The sequence below is a fragment of the Spermophilus citellus genome, assembly GCF_964194105.1.
Source record: "Spermophilus citellus genome assembly, chromosome: X".
NCBI classification, from domain to species: domain Eukaryota; kingdom Metazoa; phylum Chordata; class Mammalia; order Rodentia; family Sciuridae; genus Spermophilus; species Spermophilus citellus.
This window is the reverse complement of record NC_138190.1, coordinates 18,982,545-19,000,756: the sequence shown is the minus strand read 5'-3', so window position 1 is coordinate 19,000,756 and position 18,212 is coordinate 18,982,545. Positions and strand designations below refer to the sequence as shown.

General features: G+C 40.0%; 1 protein-coding gene across 4 annotated transcripts in view; it reads left to right on the top strand.

Annotated features, from left to right (window-relative positions):
• The window catches only part of PCYT1B (phosphate cytidylyltransferase 1B, choline), a 98,002-nt gene extending 81,205 nt beyond the window's left edge, over positions 1–16,797 (top strand). For 3 of the 4 annotated variants that reach the window (XM_081278272.1, XM_081278271.1, XM_081278273.1), the window contains exons 7-8: positions 987–1,175; positions 12,877–16,797. In XM_081278272.1, coding sequence (XP_081134398.1) covers positions 987–1,175; positions 12,877–13,089 — 402 coding nt within the window. In that variant the 3' untranslated portion in view covers positions 13,090–16,797. The remainder of the gene's footprint in view (positions 1–986; positions 1,176–12,876) is intronic. The other variant, XM_081278274.1, reaches the window with a different exon arrangement.
• The last annotated feature ends 1,415 nt before the right edge of the window (positions 16,798–18,212 follow it).

Genomic DNA, 18,212 nt, shown 5'->3' with positions numbered 1-18,212 from the left:
CTCATGTTATTTTCATTGTTTTGATATAATGTTCATGATGTAACACAGATAAATGCCAGTGCCATTTAATCTCAATGAGATCAATGTATATCAAACAATTGCAAAATGCCAGGCATGTGCCAAGCATTTGTATGCATTGTCTTATTTAATTTACCACCATTTTACAGATTAGAAAACAGGTTTAGAGGTGACATATGACTTGCCCAACACACAGTGGCTTTCAGGCATATAGATAGACAGCATTGCTGCATAAATTCCCTAACAAGAAAATTCAAGGATCAGAGATGCTATCAGAAGAAAAACTTTCTTCATCACCAAGGAAATTGATGCAGTCCAACTAGCTTATTGGAAAATATCATTACAACGAAAATTTCGGTATAACACAGAGGTTCAAAAACTCAGTGAATGGCCCACTTATTGCAAGCAATATTGGTTTTAACAATGTCCTAGCTAACCAGAAAACCATTCTGTACACAATCTGTACTTTTGTCTAAGTACCAGAAAAATTGAGTGAGATATTTGCCTAATAAAGGGCAACTGTGGGGGCTGGGGTTGTGGCTCAGTGGTAGAGCACTCATCTAGTATGTGTGAGGCACTGGGTTCAATCCTCAGTACCACATAAAAAATAAACAAAATAAAGGTATTGTGTCCATATACAACTAAAAAAGGAATTCTTTTTTTTAATAAAAGGGCAACTGTATCTTTTTTATTTTTCTCTTATATAAGTGAATTTAGCTCATAGACATTTAACAGAATTAAAACAACTTGTACTTCCCTTTACATATCCAAATAGATTAATGAAAAATGACTTTCTTATAAGAATTGCCCTTCCTGTCAATCTAGCCCTTGGGAAATGGCAACATCCTGACTCTTAATGTTAGAAACAAATACAAGTTGACACAAAATGTGACCATTAGTGTGAATGATTGATCTCTCTCATGCCCTCTTGGATAAATCCACTTCTTTCTTCTATAAATTTTGACCAGGAAAAGAAGTACCGTTTCCAGAACCAGGTGGACAAGATGAAAGAAAAGGTCAAGAATGTGGAGGAAAGATCAAAGGAGTTTGTTAACAGAGTGGAAGAAAAGAGTCATGATCTAATTCAGAAGTGGGAAGAGAAGTCAAGGGAATTCATTGGCAACTTCCTAGAACTGTTCGGACCTGATGGAGCATGGGTATGTAATTATTTCACTTACCCCACAGGAATGAGTGTTTTTAGTTTATCTTCCTTTTCATGGAGCACTATGTCACTCCCTTATTGAGTTATGGCCTTACTTCTCAATATTGTACACAGTAGCACCCAAAGGCAGGGCTGGTTTCTTTCTCTTCTTTGTCCAGAGGTTCCTAGCCATTCAGTAATCATTGAATGTCAGTTATTGCAGAGTTTAGTTCTGTAGCTTATCCAAGTCTCTCAGTTGGAGATGATGTAAAGCTTGAGATTAAGGGTAAGCACTCATTCGCTGGCAGCATAGAGCTTATGTTGCAAGCCAAGGCCAGTGGCTCTTGGATCAACCACAGGTATTTATGTTTTGGGGAGGAGAATGCAAAATAAGTACAGCTGCTTTGGTTACCTTTTGTTGTCAGGAATCTTCCTTTTTTCTTTTGGAAGCGAGAAAGAGAGAAGAGGTAGAATTTTGCCTTGTAGCTGTGCCCATCGTGACCTGACTTTCTTATTTTTTTTCTTTTTAAAAATTTTAAAATGTGTTCTAATTAATTATACATGATAGCAGAATGCATTTTGATTCGTTGTACACAATTTCAGCACAACTTTTCATTTCTCTGGTTGTACATGATGTAATGTTGCACCATATGTGCAGTCATACATGTACCTAGGGTAATGATGTCCATCTCATTCCACCATCTTTCCTACTCCCATGTCCCTTCCCCTTTGCTCAATCAAAGTTTCTCCATTCTCCCCATGCCCACCCTCATTATGGATCAGCATCCACTTATGAGAGACAACAGCTGGCCTTTTGATTTTTGGGATTGGCTTACTTCACTTAGCATGATATTCTCTAATTCCATCCATTTACCTGCAAATGCCATAGTTTTATTCTCTTTTAATGCTGATTAATATTCCATTGTGTATATGTACCACAATTCCTATTTTTTCATGGCATACAAGGGTTAGGACAAATCACAAAATCTTAGGGATTGAGGCCATGAACTGAGAAAAAATATAAATCATCTTCTTGCCTAAATTCTATAGACAATTTTGAATGATAACTATGGAAAGGGAAAAAAAAGAATATTCTGAAAGCCACCTAGATCTCCATTGGTATTTCTACCATGCTTGCCCTTCCTGAGGAAATAACTGTTATTGTCAGTAGAACTAAGGAGGATTCTATGAAACAAATACTTTTAATGCTGACTTTCCTTGTAAAACAAAAATACATGATTCCTCTTGCTTTTTCTGATTTTAAGTAGCCTACATTTCCTATTATGATATGAGAAGTCTCTAATGCAATCCACATTGACTTAATTATTTTATTGTTGGGTTTTCACTGCTGCCTCTGCTCGTTTGAGCTCATTCATTATAGGATTATCTAAAAGTAAAACACTCAATAATAGAAAAAGAACAATGTTTGGGAAGAGATGGCTTACTTAAAGCCAAGTGGCCTCAAAGTTATTATAGAGGTGGATGTTATAGGCCAACTTTGTCCTATCTATTTGTCTGAGTTTGAAAAGGAGAGGTAGAAATTTTGCAAGGGCTGTTTGAGCTCTTAGTAACTTCTAGAAAGAGCTGGCAAGAGTGGAAGAGCCAGGTGCTGGATTCCCTTTCATTTTCCTCAGGCCTGTTAAAAATTTCAGTTCCAACAATTTAATCCATGACATTTATTAATGTTCTAGTCTGTGCATGGCACTATGGAAGAAGACAAAGATAGACAAAGTAAAGACTCTGTTCTCTGATCTTTAGAACATGAAGTCGAATATTTCTCACTTGATCTCATGCATAACTTAGTGGTTCATGTTTTCACAGTTAACTTTCAGGCTCTGAAGGAATAGCTAGTGTTTTTTTTTAATGAAACCATATAGATATTCATTTGCTTACAGGGATTCAGAAATGTATGTCTGCTGAGAGGCCCTCATATTATAATACAAGGGGTAGATGTTTTCTCCACTTGGGGTGAGCAAATGCAGGAAAAGGATATAATTTTGAAGCAACTTTATGACCCTAGTCCTTTCAAGCACCCAGTGAAGGCAAAATAGTAGCTGGAATTGTTCTTAGGGAGTCTGGTGACAGTGAGCTGAGGTGATTTTTAAGAAATGAAACCCAGCTTAGAGACTGGAGGTTTTTCTTTTTCAAACTTGCTATTAGTGTCAAAACTGTTATTAACATTAATTTACTGTATCAGCCAGACTTAGACATTACTTTTTTCCTGTTGACATTAAAAGTACGGAAATAGTACAAGGATGTTAAACGCCAAGATAAGTAATTTGCTTTTCATGAATATGCTATTATTATAATAATTCTTTATTTGTGGATTTGGGACTGGAACTCATTTCTTAAACTAGAGGATCTGCATTACCTGCAAATACAGTATTGATACAAATTACCCAAACTTGGAAAGGCACAAAATAGAAGAATTTAAGGTACAAAATTTGGTACAGCCGGATCAGTATGCAGCATAATATGTAGCTTATAGTGGGTACTCCATAATGTTTATGGATAAATGGAAATATGAATGGATGTGTGAGATAGACCCATTCACAGAACCCTCTAGCATTTATGAAGGATATGATGAGGACTGAACCTTCTATACCATTAGTTTTTCATTGCTTATGGTGCCAGATTACATTTTTGTATTTGGTGGATTAAATTCAATAGGCAGATTTAGTTTGCTTTGTTCTCAGCAATATTTTAAAGTTTGTTTTAGAGAGGGCATGAACTTCTCTACTTTTTCATGGTCACCTCATTCCTCATAGCTTCTCCTTGTCCCCCAACCTGACTCACACATTTATGCTGCCTGCCTGGCTCCAGGGAATATTTGAATTTGCTCCTTATCCACTGTGGGAGGATACTGCATAAGGAGGTGAACAGTAGGAAGTAGAAACATTGGGGGCCATCTTGGAGGCTGTCAGCCACAATGGCTTCTGAAAATTTAAAGCAAGCAATCTTTGTATGTCTTAAATGCTATAATGGATTATCTTTGCCCACTTATTCAGTTTGATTGGTGAATTATGAAAGTACAAGCTGTTGTTTTCCAATCTCATCACTCTACTTATTCAGCTACTTTTGTTGATTCTTCTTCTCTTTCTCCTCCTTCTCATTCTTCTTCTACTGGGGATTGAATCCAGGGGCACTTTACTCCTGAGCTATGTCCCCAACCCTTTTTATTTTTGAGACAGGGTCTCACTAAGTTGCTAAGGGCCTCACTAAGTTGCTGAGGCTGGCCTGGAACTTTCAATCCTCCTGCCTTAGACTCCCAAATAGGGATTACAGGCATGTGCAATTATAGGCATGTGCAATTGCTCCCAATTTGGTCCTCCTCCTCCTCCTCCTCCTCCTCCTCCTTCCCTCCCTCCCTCCCTTTCTTCTCCCTCTCCTCCTCTTCCTCCTCCTCCTCCTCCTCCTCCCCCCCATACTAGGAATTAAAACAGAGACATTACCACTGAGTTAGACCACTAGTCCTTTATATATATATATATATATATATTTTTTTTTTTTTTTTAAATTTTGAGACAGGGTCTCACTAAATTGCCTAGGTTGGCCTCAAACTTGTAATCCTCTTTGCCACAGCTTCCTGAGCTCTAGGATTACAGGCATGCACTGCTGCACCCAGCTTGCTTAATTCTAAGTAGTCTTGACTCATACTCAGAAAGTATCCTATAACCTAGCCAGAATGGCAAAGGGAAGCCTTCTGTGTTAGTCAGCTTTGTGTTACTATAACAAAATCAGCTTTAAAAGAGGAAAGGTTTATTTTGGCTCACAGTTTTGGAGGCTTCAGTCCAGGGTTGATTGGCTCCATTGTTTCTGTGTCGTGGTGAAACAATACATCATAGCAGGAGTATGTGGTAAAGGAAGCTGCTCATCTCATGGCAGCTGGGAAGTGAAGGGAAAGAGGAAGAAAGGGGGTCCCAGAATTCCCTTTGAGGATTTCTCCCAGTGACAGGAAGTCCTCCCACTAGGTTTCCACCACCTCCCATTAGTGCTATGAGCAGGAGACCAAACCTTTAACAAGTGGGCCTTTGAGGGACATTCCAGACCCAAACTATAGCACCTTTCCAACAGAGACACAGTATTAATTCTCTTTGGTGGGTGTGCTTCTGAAAGACATACTGTCTCAATGAAGGGTCTTTTTCAAAGTAGTACTTAGTACTGAGGGTCAAGGAACCTAAGTCAGGAGATGTTGGCCCAGTATTCGGGGTTTGATTTGGGGATATGGTCTTCCCAGCAAAACTTTTTTGTTTTTACTTCAAATATCTGACTTCTATTCAAATATCAGCTATTCAACCACAAATGCTATTTTTAAAAATACTATGTATTATTTTGAATGGGCTGCCCTTGTATTCCTTCATTAACTCTGAAAGCAGAATTCATTCCTGTTTAAAATTAAATGACTCTAATTGATTTTTACCATGCAAATAAATACAGACTCTTTCCTTGAGCACCAGGAGAGAATATTTTTAAGTCAGGGGCAAGTTTTTAATTCATCATAGACCAGTAAACTCTTCTTGCTCCAGTCCAATCAATGATAGATCCTATGCCAACCAAGCAGGCATGCATCATCTGATATATGAGATTACCCTTTTAAAAAATATTCTTTTTAGTTATTTATGGACCTTTATTATTTTTTAATATTTTTTAGTTGTCAATGGACCTTTATTTCATTTATTGATACACAGTGCTGAGAATTGAATGCAGTGCCTCACAAATGCTAGGCAAGCACTCTGCCACTCAGCTAAAACCCAAGCCCTATGAGATTACCTTTTAATCAAGTGGACTATGTATGTCCATTTTTACAAAGAACAGATTTACATAATGTGAGGTCCATTGCTAATTTGAAAAATCATGGCAAATATATATATATATATATATATATATATATATATAACAAAAATTTGCATTTTAATGATTTAAGATTACAGTGGCATTAAGTACATTCACATTGTTGTGTAACCATCATCACCATCTATCTCCAGAGCCTTTTCATCATCCCAAACAGAAGCAAAAACACTCTGTGCCTCTTAAACAACTCCCTTCCAGCCTCTGACAAACATCATTCTACTTTCTATCTCTGAATTTGTGTACTCTAGGTATACTGTATTATATCAGTAGAATCATAGTTTTTGTCATATTGTGTCTGGCTTATTTTACTTAGTATAATGTCTTCAAGGCTCATTCATGTTGTAGCCTGGACCAATGTTGTAGCAGCTCTCTAAAGGCTGAATAATATTCCGTTGTGTGTATATATGTACCACATCTTGTTTATCCATTCTTCTGTTGATGGATTTTGGTTGTTGCCACCTTTTGGCAATGGTAGATAATACTAGTATGAACATTGGTGCTATGTGCATCTGTTTGGGTCCCTGTTTTCAATTCTTTTGGGTATGTACATGGAGATGGAATTGCTGGATTATATAGTAATTCTATGTTTAATTTTTTCAGGAAATTCATACTGGTTTCCACAGTGGCTACACTATTTCATATTCCTAGTAACAATGCACAAAAAAATCTAATTCTTCCATATCCTTACCAACACTTATCATTTTATTTCATTTTTTATAATAGCCATTTTCATTTTAGGCACTGCTAATTTCAGAGACTGTTTTGACCAGGCAAAGTGGCAAATGCCAGTAATCCCAGTGGCTCAGGAGGCTGAGGCAGGAAGATCGTGAGTTCAAAGCGAGCCTCAGCAAAGCAAGGCGCTAACCAACTCAGTGAGACCCTGTCTCTAAATATAATACAATAAGGCTTGGGATGTGGTTCAGTGGTTGAGTTCTCTGAGTTCAATCCCTGGTACCCCCATCCCCCCAAAAAGAGGTCAAATACTGTTTTGATTTTGAGAAAGGAGATACAAAATGAAGTCTGTGGATCTGAGATAGATTTCTCACTTGGGACTTTTTAACAGTTGGCTTAAACAAATTATCTTTAAACAAATGCACAAGTAGATGGGGGCGAACATGAAAAGCTTCTTACTATGAAAGTGGCTAATTACAAGAGAGGTAGTCATGAGCATGGACTCACTTCCTGGCTGGTAGCAAGTTCTTTTGCATCTCCAGGATTCAGTCACAGCATCTGTAAATGGGGAAAGGAAGCTTAGCTGCCTGCTAGGGCTGTTGGGAGGATTAAACTAGTTCACACTTGAAAGCCCTTATAATGGTACCTGGCACCCAAATGCACATCAGGAACTGTGTAAGGGTTAGTTGTTGATGATGTTGTTTATGAACTTGGCCAGAACTGAAACAGAAACTGAAACTCTCCTTGAGTTTATCTTGCTTACCAGAGGTTCAAACCAATCATACTACAATACTTTTCATTTCTAGCAGACATGCCAGAATATATCTGAAATACTGAAACTTTTAAAGGCATTTGTCAAGACATTTATTGCCTCACTAGATGTTAAGTACTTCTTAAAAGGAAAAACTTTGTAGGAGGGAAATAGAAAATTACTTTCATATGGACAGGACTATAAATGGGATTATTTTCTTGGGGAAAATTTATAAATGGAAACCTCTTAATACAGTAAAAGACTGAATTTAAATACCTTTTCTCTTTGAAAATGCCATGCCATGGTCTTCATTATTTGTTATATTTCTAAAGTGCTTTTCTTCCCAGGAAGCTCATTACAAACTGTCTCCTGACCCGATTTAATTCAGCTCCTTTGCAGGGGAACCGCCCTTCAAAATGTACCAGAAACAGATCAGAGAGGCTGCAAATCGAGGCCGGGAGTTGTTTTGCATGGATATCACATTTTATGATGTGTGATACCATTGTTTATCATTAAGGATTCAAATTCCTTCATTCCCTTAGGCAGAATATTCTCATTTATGAGTCTGATTCAAACTAGAGTAGACAAGATGTAGATTTCTTAGAAAGTGGGTTTCTAATGGAAATGGTGACAATCCATTAACAGCAGGAGGGCTAATGGCTGCCACTAAAAATATACTTAAAGATTACAGTAATAAAAACACATATTTTAAAGTGCCTGCTAGAAGTTCAAGGATTTTTTTAAATGTTGCTGTTAATAATAGGCCACCAGATCCTTTTGGCATTTGATTTTTGTCTCATAAATGGGCTTAATCTAAGGTAATGTTGTTGTACTATACTATTTTTTTCTATTTGATTTTGAGGGGAGTTGGATGTCTTTGGGAAGAATTATCAGTGCCCTTAATGGAAGGTAAATAATTGTTGTATTCATAGGCATGTGGAATTCTAAATCTGGAAAGGATTTTAGTGATCAGCAAGTCATCTCTCTTGTATCTACTAGAGGAAACTTGAGACTCTAAAAAGTGATGGGCTAGAGCTTAGGAAGGAAAAATGAGTGCCTGAAGGAATTGATGATGTGCCTGAGGCATTAATATTTTCTCACCTACATGATTATTGCAGTGTCTGCCCTTCTGCTTCATCTCCCTGCCCAAGACATCTGCATTATCTTCCTGTATTCCTACCATACACTTTCTGATGGTTTGTTTTGTTTTCTTTCCACATTTTTATTGGTGCATTATAGTTGTACATAATGATTTATTGTTACATATTCATGTATGCACACAGTATAACAATATAAACTAGCCAGTGTCACTCCCCAGCACTCCCCCTCTCCTACCATATACTTTTTTTATGATCATAAAAGTAATATACAGACAACCCTTGGTATCTGCAAGGTATTGGTTGTAGGACTTCCCTTAGATACTGAAATCTGTAGATGTTCAAGTCCCTTATATAAACTGGTGTAGTATTTGCATATAACCTATATAATTCTCCTGTACACTTTAAATCATCTCTACAATACTTACAATACCTAGTACAATATAAATGTTATGTACATATATCTTATACTATATTGTTTAATGAATAATAACAAGAGAAATGTGTACATGTTTGGCACAAGTACAATTTTTGGTCTACAGTTGGTTGAATTCACAGATGTGGAACTTGCAGATATGAACAGCCAACTGTATTCATTATAGAATTATTAGAAAATAAAGACTAAAAGGAGACTAAAAATTACCTGTTGTCCCATCACCCATATCTTTTTCCTTCTACATTATATACATTAATTCTACAACATTTAAATCATGCAGAACATATTCTAAAATTGTTTTTACTTTATAATTGCTCATGAGCATTTTTTTCATATTAAATACTTTTTAAGAACCTGATTTTCCTCAACTTCTTAGTATTTCATATGGGAGTTGTATGAGATTTCTCTAACCTATTTAGGGAGTTTTTGTTTTGTTTGTTTGTTTGTTTTTTCATAGTGCTGGGAATGGAACCCAGGCCCTGTACACACTAGGTGGGTACTCTACCACTGAGCCCTGTTTGCAGTTTTGTCTGTTATGACACTGCACTGAATATCCATATAAACAATAGACATTCACATAGATCTCTGATTATCTCCTCAGGAAAGAAAAAAAATAGATTTTGCACCTATTGCCAAATTACCCCTGAGAAAGATGCTACTGTGTATTCCTCCTACTTTTTCTGTGCCCTCATCCATCAACACTAGCCATTGCAGTTTTTTGAAGAAAGTTAGCAATCCGATATATAAACAACTCATTACAATTATTTGCATCTGTTTGATTATCAGTGACTCTGAACATGTTTAGAATTCATTTATAAATTTCTTTTGTGATTGCCACATGGAACATCCCATATTCCTTTCTTATTATGGTTTTTATTTTATTTTTATTTTTTATTTATTATTTTATTTTTATTTCTTATTATGGTTTTTACCTTATTTTTAATTTATAATCTCTATTTAGTATTTATTTATTTATTTGTGGTGCTGGGGATTGAACCCAAGGACGCATGCCTGTTAACCAGACACTCTACCATTGAGTCAAATCCCCGGTCCCTTTAGTCAAATGTTGCAAAAATTTCCCCATAGTTTTCTATTTACCTTTTATCTTATTTTATAATATTTTTTCAAACTTTTAAATTTTTATGTAGTCAAATATTGACATTTTTCTTTATGGTTTCTTTTATGCTTAAAGATATTTCTAAACAACAAATCTGATCATAGCCCTCCTTTGATTAACATCTTCCCAGGGAGCTTAGGGTGGCAGTCCAGTCTCCTTCTGGAGCTCCAGGCCCAGGCTATTGTCACCCCATATGTTCTAGTCATGCCAAGCAACTTGCACTTAGTACTCTCTACTTTGTGTCCTCTGCTTGGAAAGCTGGTCCTCTCCCCACCAGTCCCCCAAAACTTACCATCAACTCTAATCCCTTTTCCTGTGTATTATCAAAGACCCAGATCAGCCATAGCCATCTGCTTGATTCTTGTCTTCTGCATCCCCTTCTTCTTGTGCAGTACCCAGGCCCCAGAAGATGTTCATAATAATCTGCAGAACAGAATAATCCAAATGATAAGCAAAGTCTAAAATGGGTAGTATTGGTTGAGCTTCCTTAATCTGAAAATACAAAATCTGAAATGTCCCCAAATCTGAAACTTCTTTAGCATTGAAAGATGTACAAGTTAAAAATTCCACCTGACCTAATGTGACAGGTCACAGGCAAAGGACAAATGCACAACAAAAGTATCATGTAAAATTACATTTAGGCTAAGTGTATAAGGTTTATATGAAACATAAATGAACTTTGTGTTTACACTTGGTTCCCATCCCCAAGATATCTCATTATGTATATGCAAATATTCCAAAATTTTAAAAACTCAAAATCTGAATCACTTATGGCTCCATGCATTGGATGAAAGATACTCAATGTATAGGAAAATTGGCTTTGAGGGCTAGTTTAGGATGAAAAGATTGGACTGAGCTTTTGGAGGCCAAGGTTCAGCTGTGAGCAATCAAAAGACCTCAGCCACCATAGGCAGAACCCTCAGAAGGTGGTGGAATGGAGCATCTGGGAGTGGGGGTTTGAGCATCAGTCAAAGGGTAGGAGGCCATGTAGGCTGCCAGCACCTAGAGGCCTGTCAGGTAGGAACTCGAGGCCAGGACTGAGTTTCCCAGAAAGGTGAAGGACAGTGTCAGGGAAGGGCTCATTTCTGAAAGCACCAAGCAACAGTCACCTGAGGGCCCAGTTTGGAAAACCAATTTTACCATCAAAACCTCCTCCCACCCCCACACTCTTCTCTACCCCAGCAAATAGCATAGCCACTTTCCAGAAACTGGAATCACTTGATTTCTTACCCTCCTATGAGCAACATATTGTCTGTTAGCAAGTCCCATTGACTCAACCTTCAAAATATAGCCAGACCATATACTGTAGGATGCCATTTTGATGACATTCTGGAAAAGGTAAAACTGTGGGCCAGAAAACAGATCTGTTGCCAGAGGTGGGGAGAGAGAATGACTACCAGATCATGAGGGAATTTGGGGGCTGATGGAACTCTTCTACACCTTGATCATGCTGGTAGTCTCCCAACTGTGTTTGTCAGAACTCATAGAACTGTGCATGAGAAAGGTGAAATAAATATACCTTAATGAAAATATGGAGAAAATATAGTGGGAATCCAACCTTTTCTCACCATCATTACCACCATCACCATTAGGCCAGCTGCCATATAACCTTGGATTCTTATTGAGATGGTCTGTTCTTCATTGGTCTCGCTGCTCCTGCCTTTGATTCACTAAAGTCTATGCTCAGCACAGCAGCCAGATTGGTTCTCAGAAGACAAAAGCAAATTTTGTTATTCCTTTGCTCAGAACTCTCCAAAGGTTTTTCTTCTCCTCAGAGAAGGCCCTACATAAAACAATCCTTTGTTCTTTCACCAGCCTAATAACTCCCAAACCCTCCCACACTCCTCTCCCACTAGCTCTCTTCACTGCTGCCATGATGGCCTCCCTCCTCTCCTTGAACATGTCCTGCGGTTCTCAGTAAAAGATGAGTTCCCACAATAGCCGCCAACACACTAAGCAGCACAGCTCTGTGCTACTTCTCTGGTGATCCCTTAACTCCCTCCCTTATCCTGTTCCCCACCCAGCAGACCCCACTCCACCCCCATGGCCTGCTTGCTCTTCCTAGTGCATACTATGCTTCATTCTTAGAGATTTCTGCCTAATTTCTACTCAACAGAGTCTCTCCCTCATCTCTTTCAGGTCTTTGCTCAAATAACATTTTTTTCAGGGAGGCCTTTCCTGAGCACCACATTTATAAATGCAGCCCCCCACGCCTACTCCTACTTGCTATATCCTCATCTTATTATTCTCACAGACACAATTCCACCTGACATACCAAATATTTTGTTTATTATGGGATACCTCCTTAAGTCCACGAGGACAGAGATATTTGTTTTATTTTATCCTGCCCCTCCAATACCTACGACATTACTGTTTGCCTGGCAAATAATAGATACTTTGGGGTGGGATTGTGGCTCAGTGGTAGAGCACTAGCCTAGCATGTGTGAGGCCCTGGGTTCGATCCTCAGCACCACATTAAAATAAAGGTATTGTGTCCAACTACAACTAGAAAATAATATTTAAAAAATAGATACTCAATTAAATTGTGTAGACTGAAGAAAAGAAAGAATCCCAAGAACTAGCAGTGATTGTAATCTTATGTATCAGCATCTCTCTAGCTCAGAATTTTGGCCAATTTCTTACCACTCGTGGTCTTTGGCAACATGGAATGTAGTCTATGATGTGGGCACAGGGGTTTGGGGGTGGTGTCTTTCCTTCCTGTCTTTCCTTTTTGTTTTGCTGCCACCTGAGACTGCTACGTTAACAGACACCTTCTCTCAAATTTCTCTCTAGAAGCAGATGTTCCAGGAGAGGAGTAGCCGGATGCTACAAGCCTTATCACCCAAGCAGAGCCCTGTGAGCAGCCCAACCAGGAGCCGGTCCCCTTCCCGCTCCCCGTCACCCACCTTCTCGTGGCTTCCGATCAAAACCTCACCTCCCTCCTCACCCAAAGCAGCCTCAGCCTCCATCAGCAGCATGAGTGAGGGGGATGAGGATGAGAAGTAAAGGTGGCTGGCAGGCAAGAGCCACACCACACAGGAGGGGGAGGGGCACTGGGGATGCCTGGGTGGTGTTTGAAGGGGAAGAATCATGGGAGCTACGGCTCAATAGGGAGGCCCTGAGCTCTGCTAAGGGAAGGTTGATCTGTTCTCCCTCATCTTCCACATGGCCCAACTGGGCTCAGCATGGAGGTTTCCAGCTGGAGAACCTCCATAAACCTTCTTAGCATCCTCTAGAATCACTCTAGTTTAACCTTGCTAAAGAGAGGAGCAGAGCACCCCAGGGAGACTTGCACTGAGTAGGGTGACTTCTGCTTTTATCCATGCCCCCATCCCCATCAAGTAAACTACCTGTGGAAGCAGCTGTTTCCTCAACCTGCTACTTTTGGCTCTTTAAAGGGCCTTGCACGTTGCCTCCTACCACCCAAGCTCTGCCAGAATAAATTTGTTTCCAATAGAGGTGGCAAAGTGCTTCCGAAATAGTCATGTTAAAGACAAATTCCAGTCTTCTCAGTGCAGCCACTAAGACCTGATGTGGCAACACATCAAATCTTTCCAGTGCCGGGACCATGGCTCAGAGCCAAAACCTTGCTTTGGATCAGATATAAAAGGTGATCTAGTGTGAACCCTAACTTCTCACTCAGAGGACAGTGTTGGCAAGGAGAATTCCACCTAAGTCCTGATGTGCTCCTGGCTGTACTTTCTCATTATTGGTGTGACTTTATTGTTTTCCAGAAATTACCTTAATCGGTGGAAACTGCAACAAGGAAAAACAACCTGTATAAAAAAAGAGGAGCTGCTTTGCTTTGGCTCCAAGTTTGGCAGATGAGAAACATCTCTCGAAGCTTCTCCTTAAAGGATGCTACTATGGAATGGCTCTTCCCATTTCTGACCAGTTAACAGTTTCATAGACCTCAAGTAACAGTTTGATGTACCAAACACATAGTATACTGATAGGGGGTGCTACCTGCACGTATCTGTTCTGTGTATGCTCCAAATATGCCACCCCAGGGTGTATACCATATGCAATATGAATATGTGGTGGTGGCATTTTATGATATACTCCTCTCCTGCTCTCCACCCTAATAGCCTGCTGAAATCCTTATCTAAAGAACCATCTGGTTCCCTTGTGACTTGGGCACTTTGTCAAAAGCTCATACCAGATTCTTGTAGAAATATTTTGTCCCAACCAGGAAATTATTATTGTTCTCATGGCCTCCCATAACATTTTGGGGTGAAGGCAGGTTCTGAAGAGTTTTGCAAAGAACAATGGGATAGTTCTTTGAATGGGCTAGTTATTGCTGCCTATAGCTTTTGTTAAATGGGATGAAGACTCTTAAGATTCCTACAGAGTTGTCTGAAGTTACTGCTCCTTTATCACATGTAGGAAATGAGCAGGTAGAATCAAGGTTTAGAACCAAACTCTTGGGCAGATGTAGATATTGCCTCATTATCCTGGTAATGTCAGGCAGAGCTGGGATCTGACTGAACAGAGACCCCAACCAGCAACTTGTGGGCAGAGCCCAGCACCTCTTGTGACAGAAGCACCCCTTTTCAGAGGACTTGGGAGCCAGCCTTTTGGGGGCAACTGATGAAGGAAGGTGGCATGTCTTTCCCCTTTGTGTTGGGGTTGAACTACCTCCCTGCCTACCTGGAGACTAGCGGTGTTTGTTGGAAAGCAAAACTATGCTGCTAAGCTGGCTTGGAACCTCCTTGTTCCTGGTTTTCTCCAGAACTCTGTAAAGCACTCAAGCAAGACAGAGGACGAGCAGGAACTTGGTCTTTGAGAAGTAAAGTTCTTTTTGCAGTTAAGGCCCTCCCAGAGCATACTCTACAGAGAGCAGCAAGGGCTCCTTTCTTCCTTTGTGTCCATTTGGCCTTTGCCTTCCGCCATGCCCCCAGGGCACACTGTGCATGTATTGTATGCCTGTCATTTCATGACTGATACTTGTAGCAGTGAAAGGTCCAGGGGACCAGCTGGGCAAGAAAAGAGAAACAAGGTGAGAATTAAGAAAGTGAAAAGAGGCTCCTAGAGAGAGAGGAGGAGAATAAAGAACATCCACTCTCTTAAACTATGTCAGGATCTCATTTTGTAGGTGAAACTCTCTTGAGGAGGCCTTTTAATGCTCTGACTCCATTCCCAGGGTGGGTACATCCATTTCTAACTGAATCCTGCTCTGGAGCAAACAGTATGTGGTTGATAAACAAGTCTGACTATAAATTTGCAGGCCTTATACAGCATACTGACAGGTGCCACATATGTGACTCATCAGATAGTGCCACCATAGCTGCCAATTATGGGAAATGACTAATAATCTGGGATATTACAGGGACGGGCCCCAACAACTGATAAGTGGGTTCTAAATCTCATCCTCCTAACCTCTAACAACACCTCCCCTCCTTCCTAAGACCACAAGTCTACTGAGAAAGGAATGGGAGCATTTCTGCCATCCAAACTTTGTTGATCTTTGGCCATCTCTCAGTCTCTCCCAGCCCCTACCCCCACCTGCCCTGCACCCAGGAGGAACTAGAGTTCCCTTTGTTTGGGCCATCCAGTCAACAGTCATGGCCAAGAGCAAGTTAAGGCTGGAGTAAGAAATATAGTAAATATGCTACAAACTTAGTGAGGTAGGCAGAAGTTACAAAAAGCAAGAAAATAGATTTTGTTTTGCTGTAGAAATGGAAGGAAACTTCAGACTGAAAAGAGCTAAATGAGAGCAGTTTAGGATTGTGGATGGGGCAGGTTATGAAGATGGGAAAAAATGGGAGTGAAGAAATGTGGGAGTGGGAGGGTCAGTATTTTCTGTTCCCTTTCCAGAGTTAACTTGGCCCCTAATAGGCAAAGGAGGAAGGTTCCTGTTACATACCTCCAAGCTCAGTGGATATGCATGCAGCACAGGTGGCATCAGGTGCGAGTCCCTGCCTCTCAGCCTTTCACATTTCAGTGCTTCCACATCCTCCTGACAGGAACCCTGAAATCAAATTTTGACCCCTCCTCCAACTAAACAAGTGTGGAATTATAACACCACAGTCACACTGCATGACCTGTTTCTGGCAAGCAAACTCCAGTGTGCCAGGACCTTACAAAGGCAAGGGGAAGACAGCCTCATGAGGAGCAAGGCAGATGGAGCCTAACTTCTGACTTGCTCTGAGTGAAAGAAACAGCTAGGGAATTTCAACCTTTCTACATGTTTTAGGCTCCTAGAGGCTGTGATTTCATCCTTGAAGGGGAGGGGAACAGGAAGAGCATAGATTTGTTTTCTCTCCATCTTCAGGACTTATTTTGGCACCCAGTCATACCCCAGGGAGAGATGCAAAATGGCATCACTGGCTCAGCTGAATCAGATGAGCTCCTAACTAGCAGACATGTGCCTGTTTCTCAGGCATCCATGCAGCATTTGTCCTGGCTGTCTGATAAAAAAAAAAATAGCTTATGAGGTATTTGCAATTCTCCTTTTCTCTAGATGCCTCTCTAGTTTTTTTGTTGTGTCACCGCAATGTGTCTGGGGACAAAGCCATAAGAAGAGCATACATACTTAAGACTCTGCTGTACATATAATAAGACAAGAAGACGATGATGACTTGTCTGGGTTAAAGCCCGACCTAATGCCCAAGCATTTGCTCTGGTGCTGAATAATGTGAACTACTGGAATCAGTACCCTTCCCCATACTCCTTCTCCATCCCCACTCCTGCTCCCAAACACAGCATTCCCAACTCGTTTATAAATAAAGGGATGCAGAATTGCACTTTTGCCTGTTGTGTTTCTTGAGTGTGCTGTTGTTGTGTGCCCATTTAGAAGCTCTAGTTCAATGCAGATAAATACAGGCATTGGAGCAGCTATCCCAGACCTCTGGCTGGCTTTGCCCATCTGTGGCTCCAGCATTCAGAAGGATCTGACTACACTGTGCAAAATGGGGCCAAATCTTGAAGTTGCTAAATGCCCCACATCTTGATTTAAAAGCTAAGTTAATAATGCACCCATTAAAAACTGTGTGTGTGTGGGAGAGAGAGAGAGAGAGAGAGAGAGAGAGAGAGAGAGAGAGAGAGAGAGAGAGAGAGAGAGGTGAACTTACACAGAGCCACCTGGAGGGAAAGTCATGTGGTGAGCCCAGTCGGGAACCTAGATTCTTGGTCTTATTACTCACTTGCTTGGTGACTTTGGCCAACCACTTCACTTCTCTGGTCTCTACTTTTGTAAGATGAGAGGGTTGGAGGAAATTGTTTCTGAAGTCTCCTTTGGCTGTGAAGTACTATGCATTGCTCACAAGCTTCTTGAAGCTATCATGCTATCTCTGTGTGACCAGGAGAAAGTGCTTACTTCTCACTGAATAGAAAGCTGGAGAGATGGTCCTCCAGTCCCCTGGGGTCTCCACAACCAGCATTACTGGTGATCTTACTTCCATAATTGGAGCATCAAAATAAAAGACTCTCAGACTTTACCTTTCTTACTTTGCGACTTAACAAAATACTTCAGGTGTACCTAGACTTTGGGAAGTGGCCATGTTTAATACTTTTCCTTTTGGGGGGGAAATATCCTTTGATCAGCTGGAGACAGGCAGATGGAGGTGGAGGTGCTAAGTCATGCCCAAATGTCAACAATGAAGGCAGATGTTGATGTTCTGCAAAATGTGCTTATGCCCTCCCCTCACTCAATTTAGGAGCTTCCATTACCTCCATCTGGAGAGGTTTAGCTCTTTGAAATAAATATAGTTCTAATACTAGCCTGGATCCTAGAATAAATAAAGCTAGGGATGTAGTGATCAAGGGAATACATTTTAAAACAATACCTGTTATTCATAGACCACATTATTTGGCCTTTTCATACAGATTAAACATGATCTTGACAGATTGTATTTAAAGCAAAAGTTAATTAGTTTTTCTTGACTTTTCTGATACCTGAGACATAATCTCCAGGGGAAAATAGCAAATTATAAGCTATGATAAAATTCATATTTAAGAACTTTGATGTTTGATGCAAAGAGAATTAACCTTTGTTAATAAACAGAACTCCTTGGAAGAGGTACACTACAAAAAATGTTTCCACGCGTTTCCATTCCACACATTGTGTTGGAGTACTCATTGGCTATTGAAATTGAAAGTTTAAGGGACTTCTCCAGGTATTCAGCAGG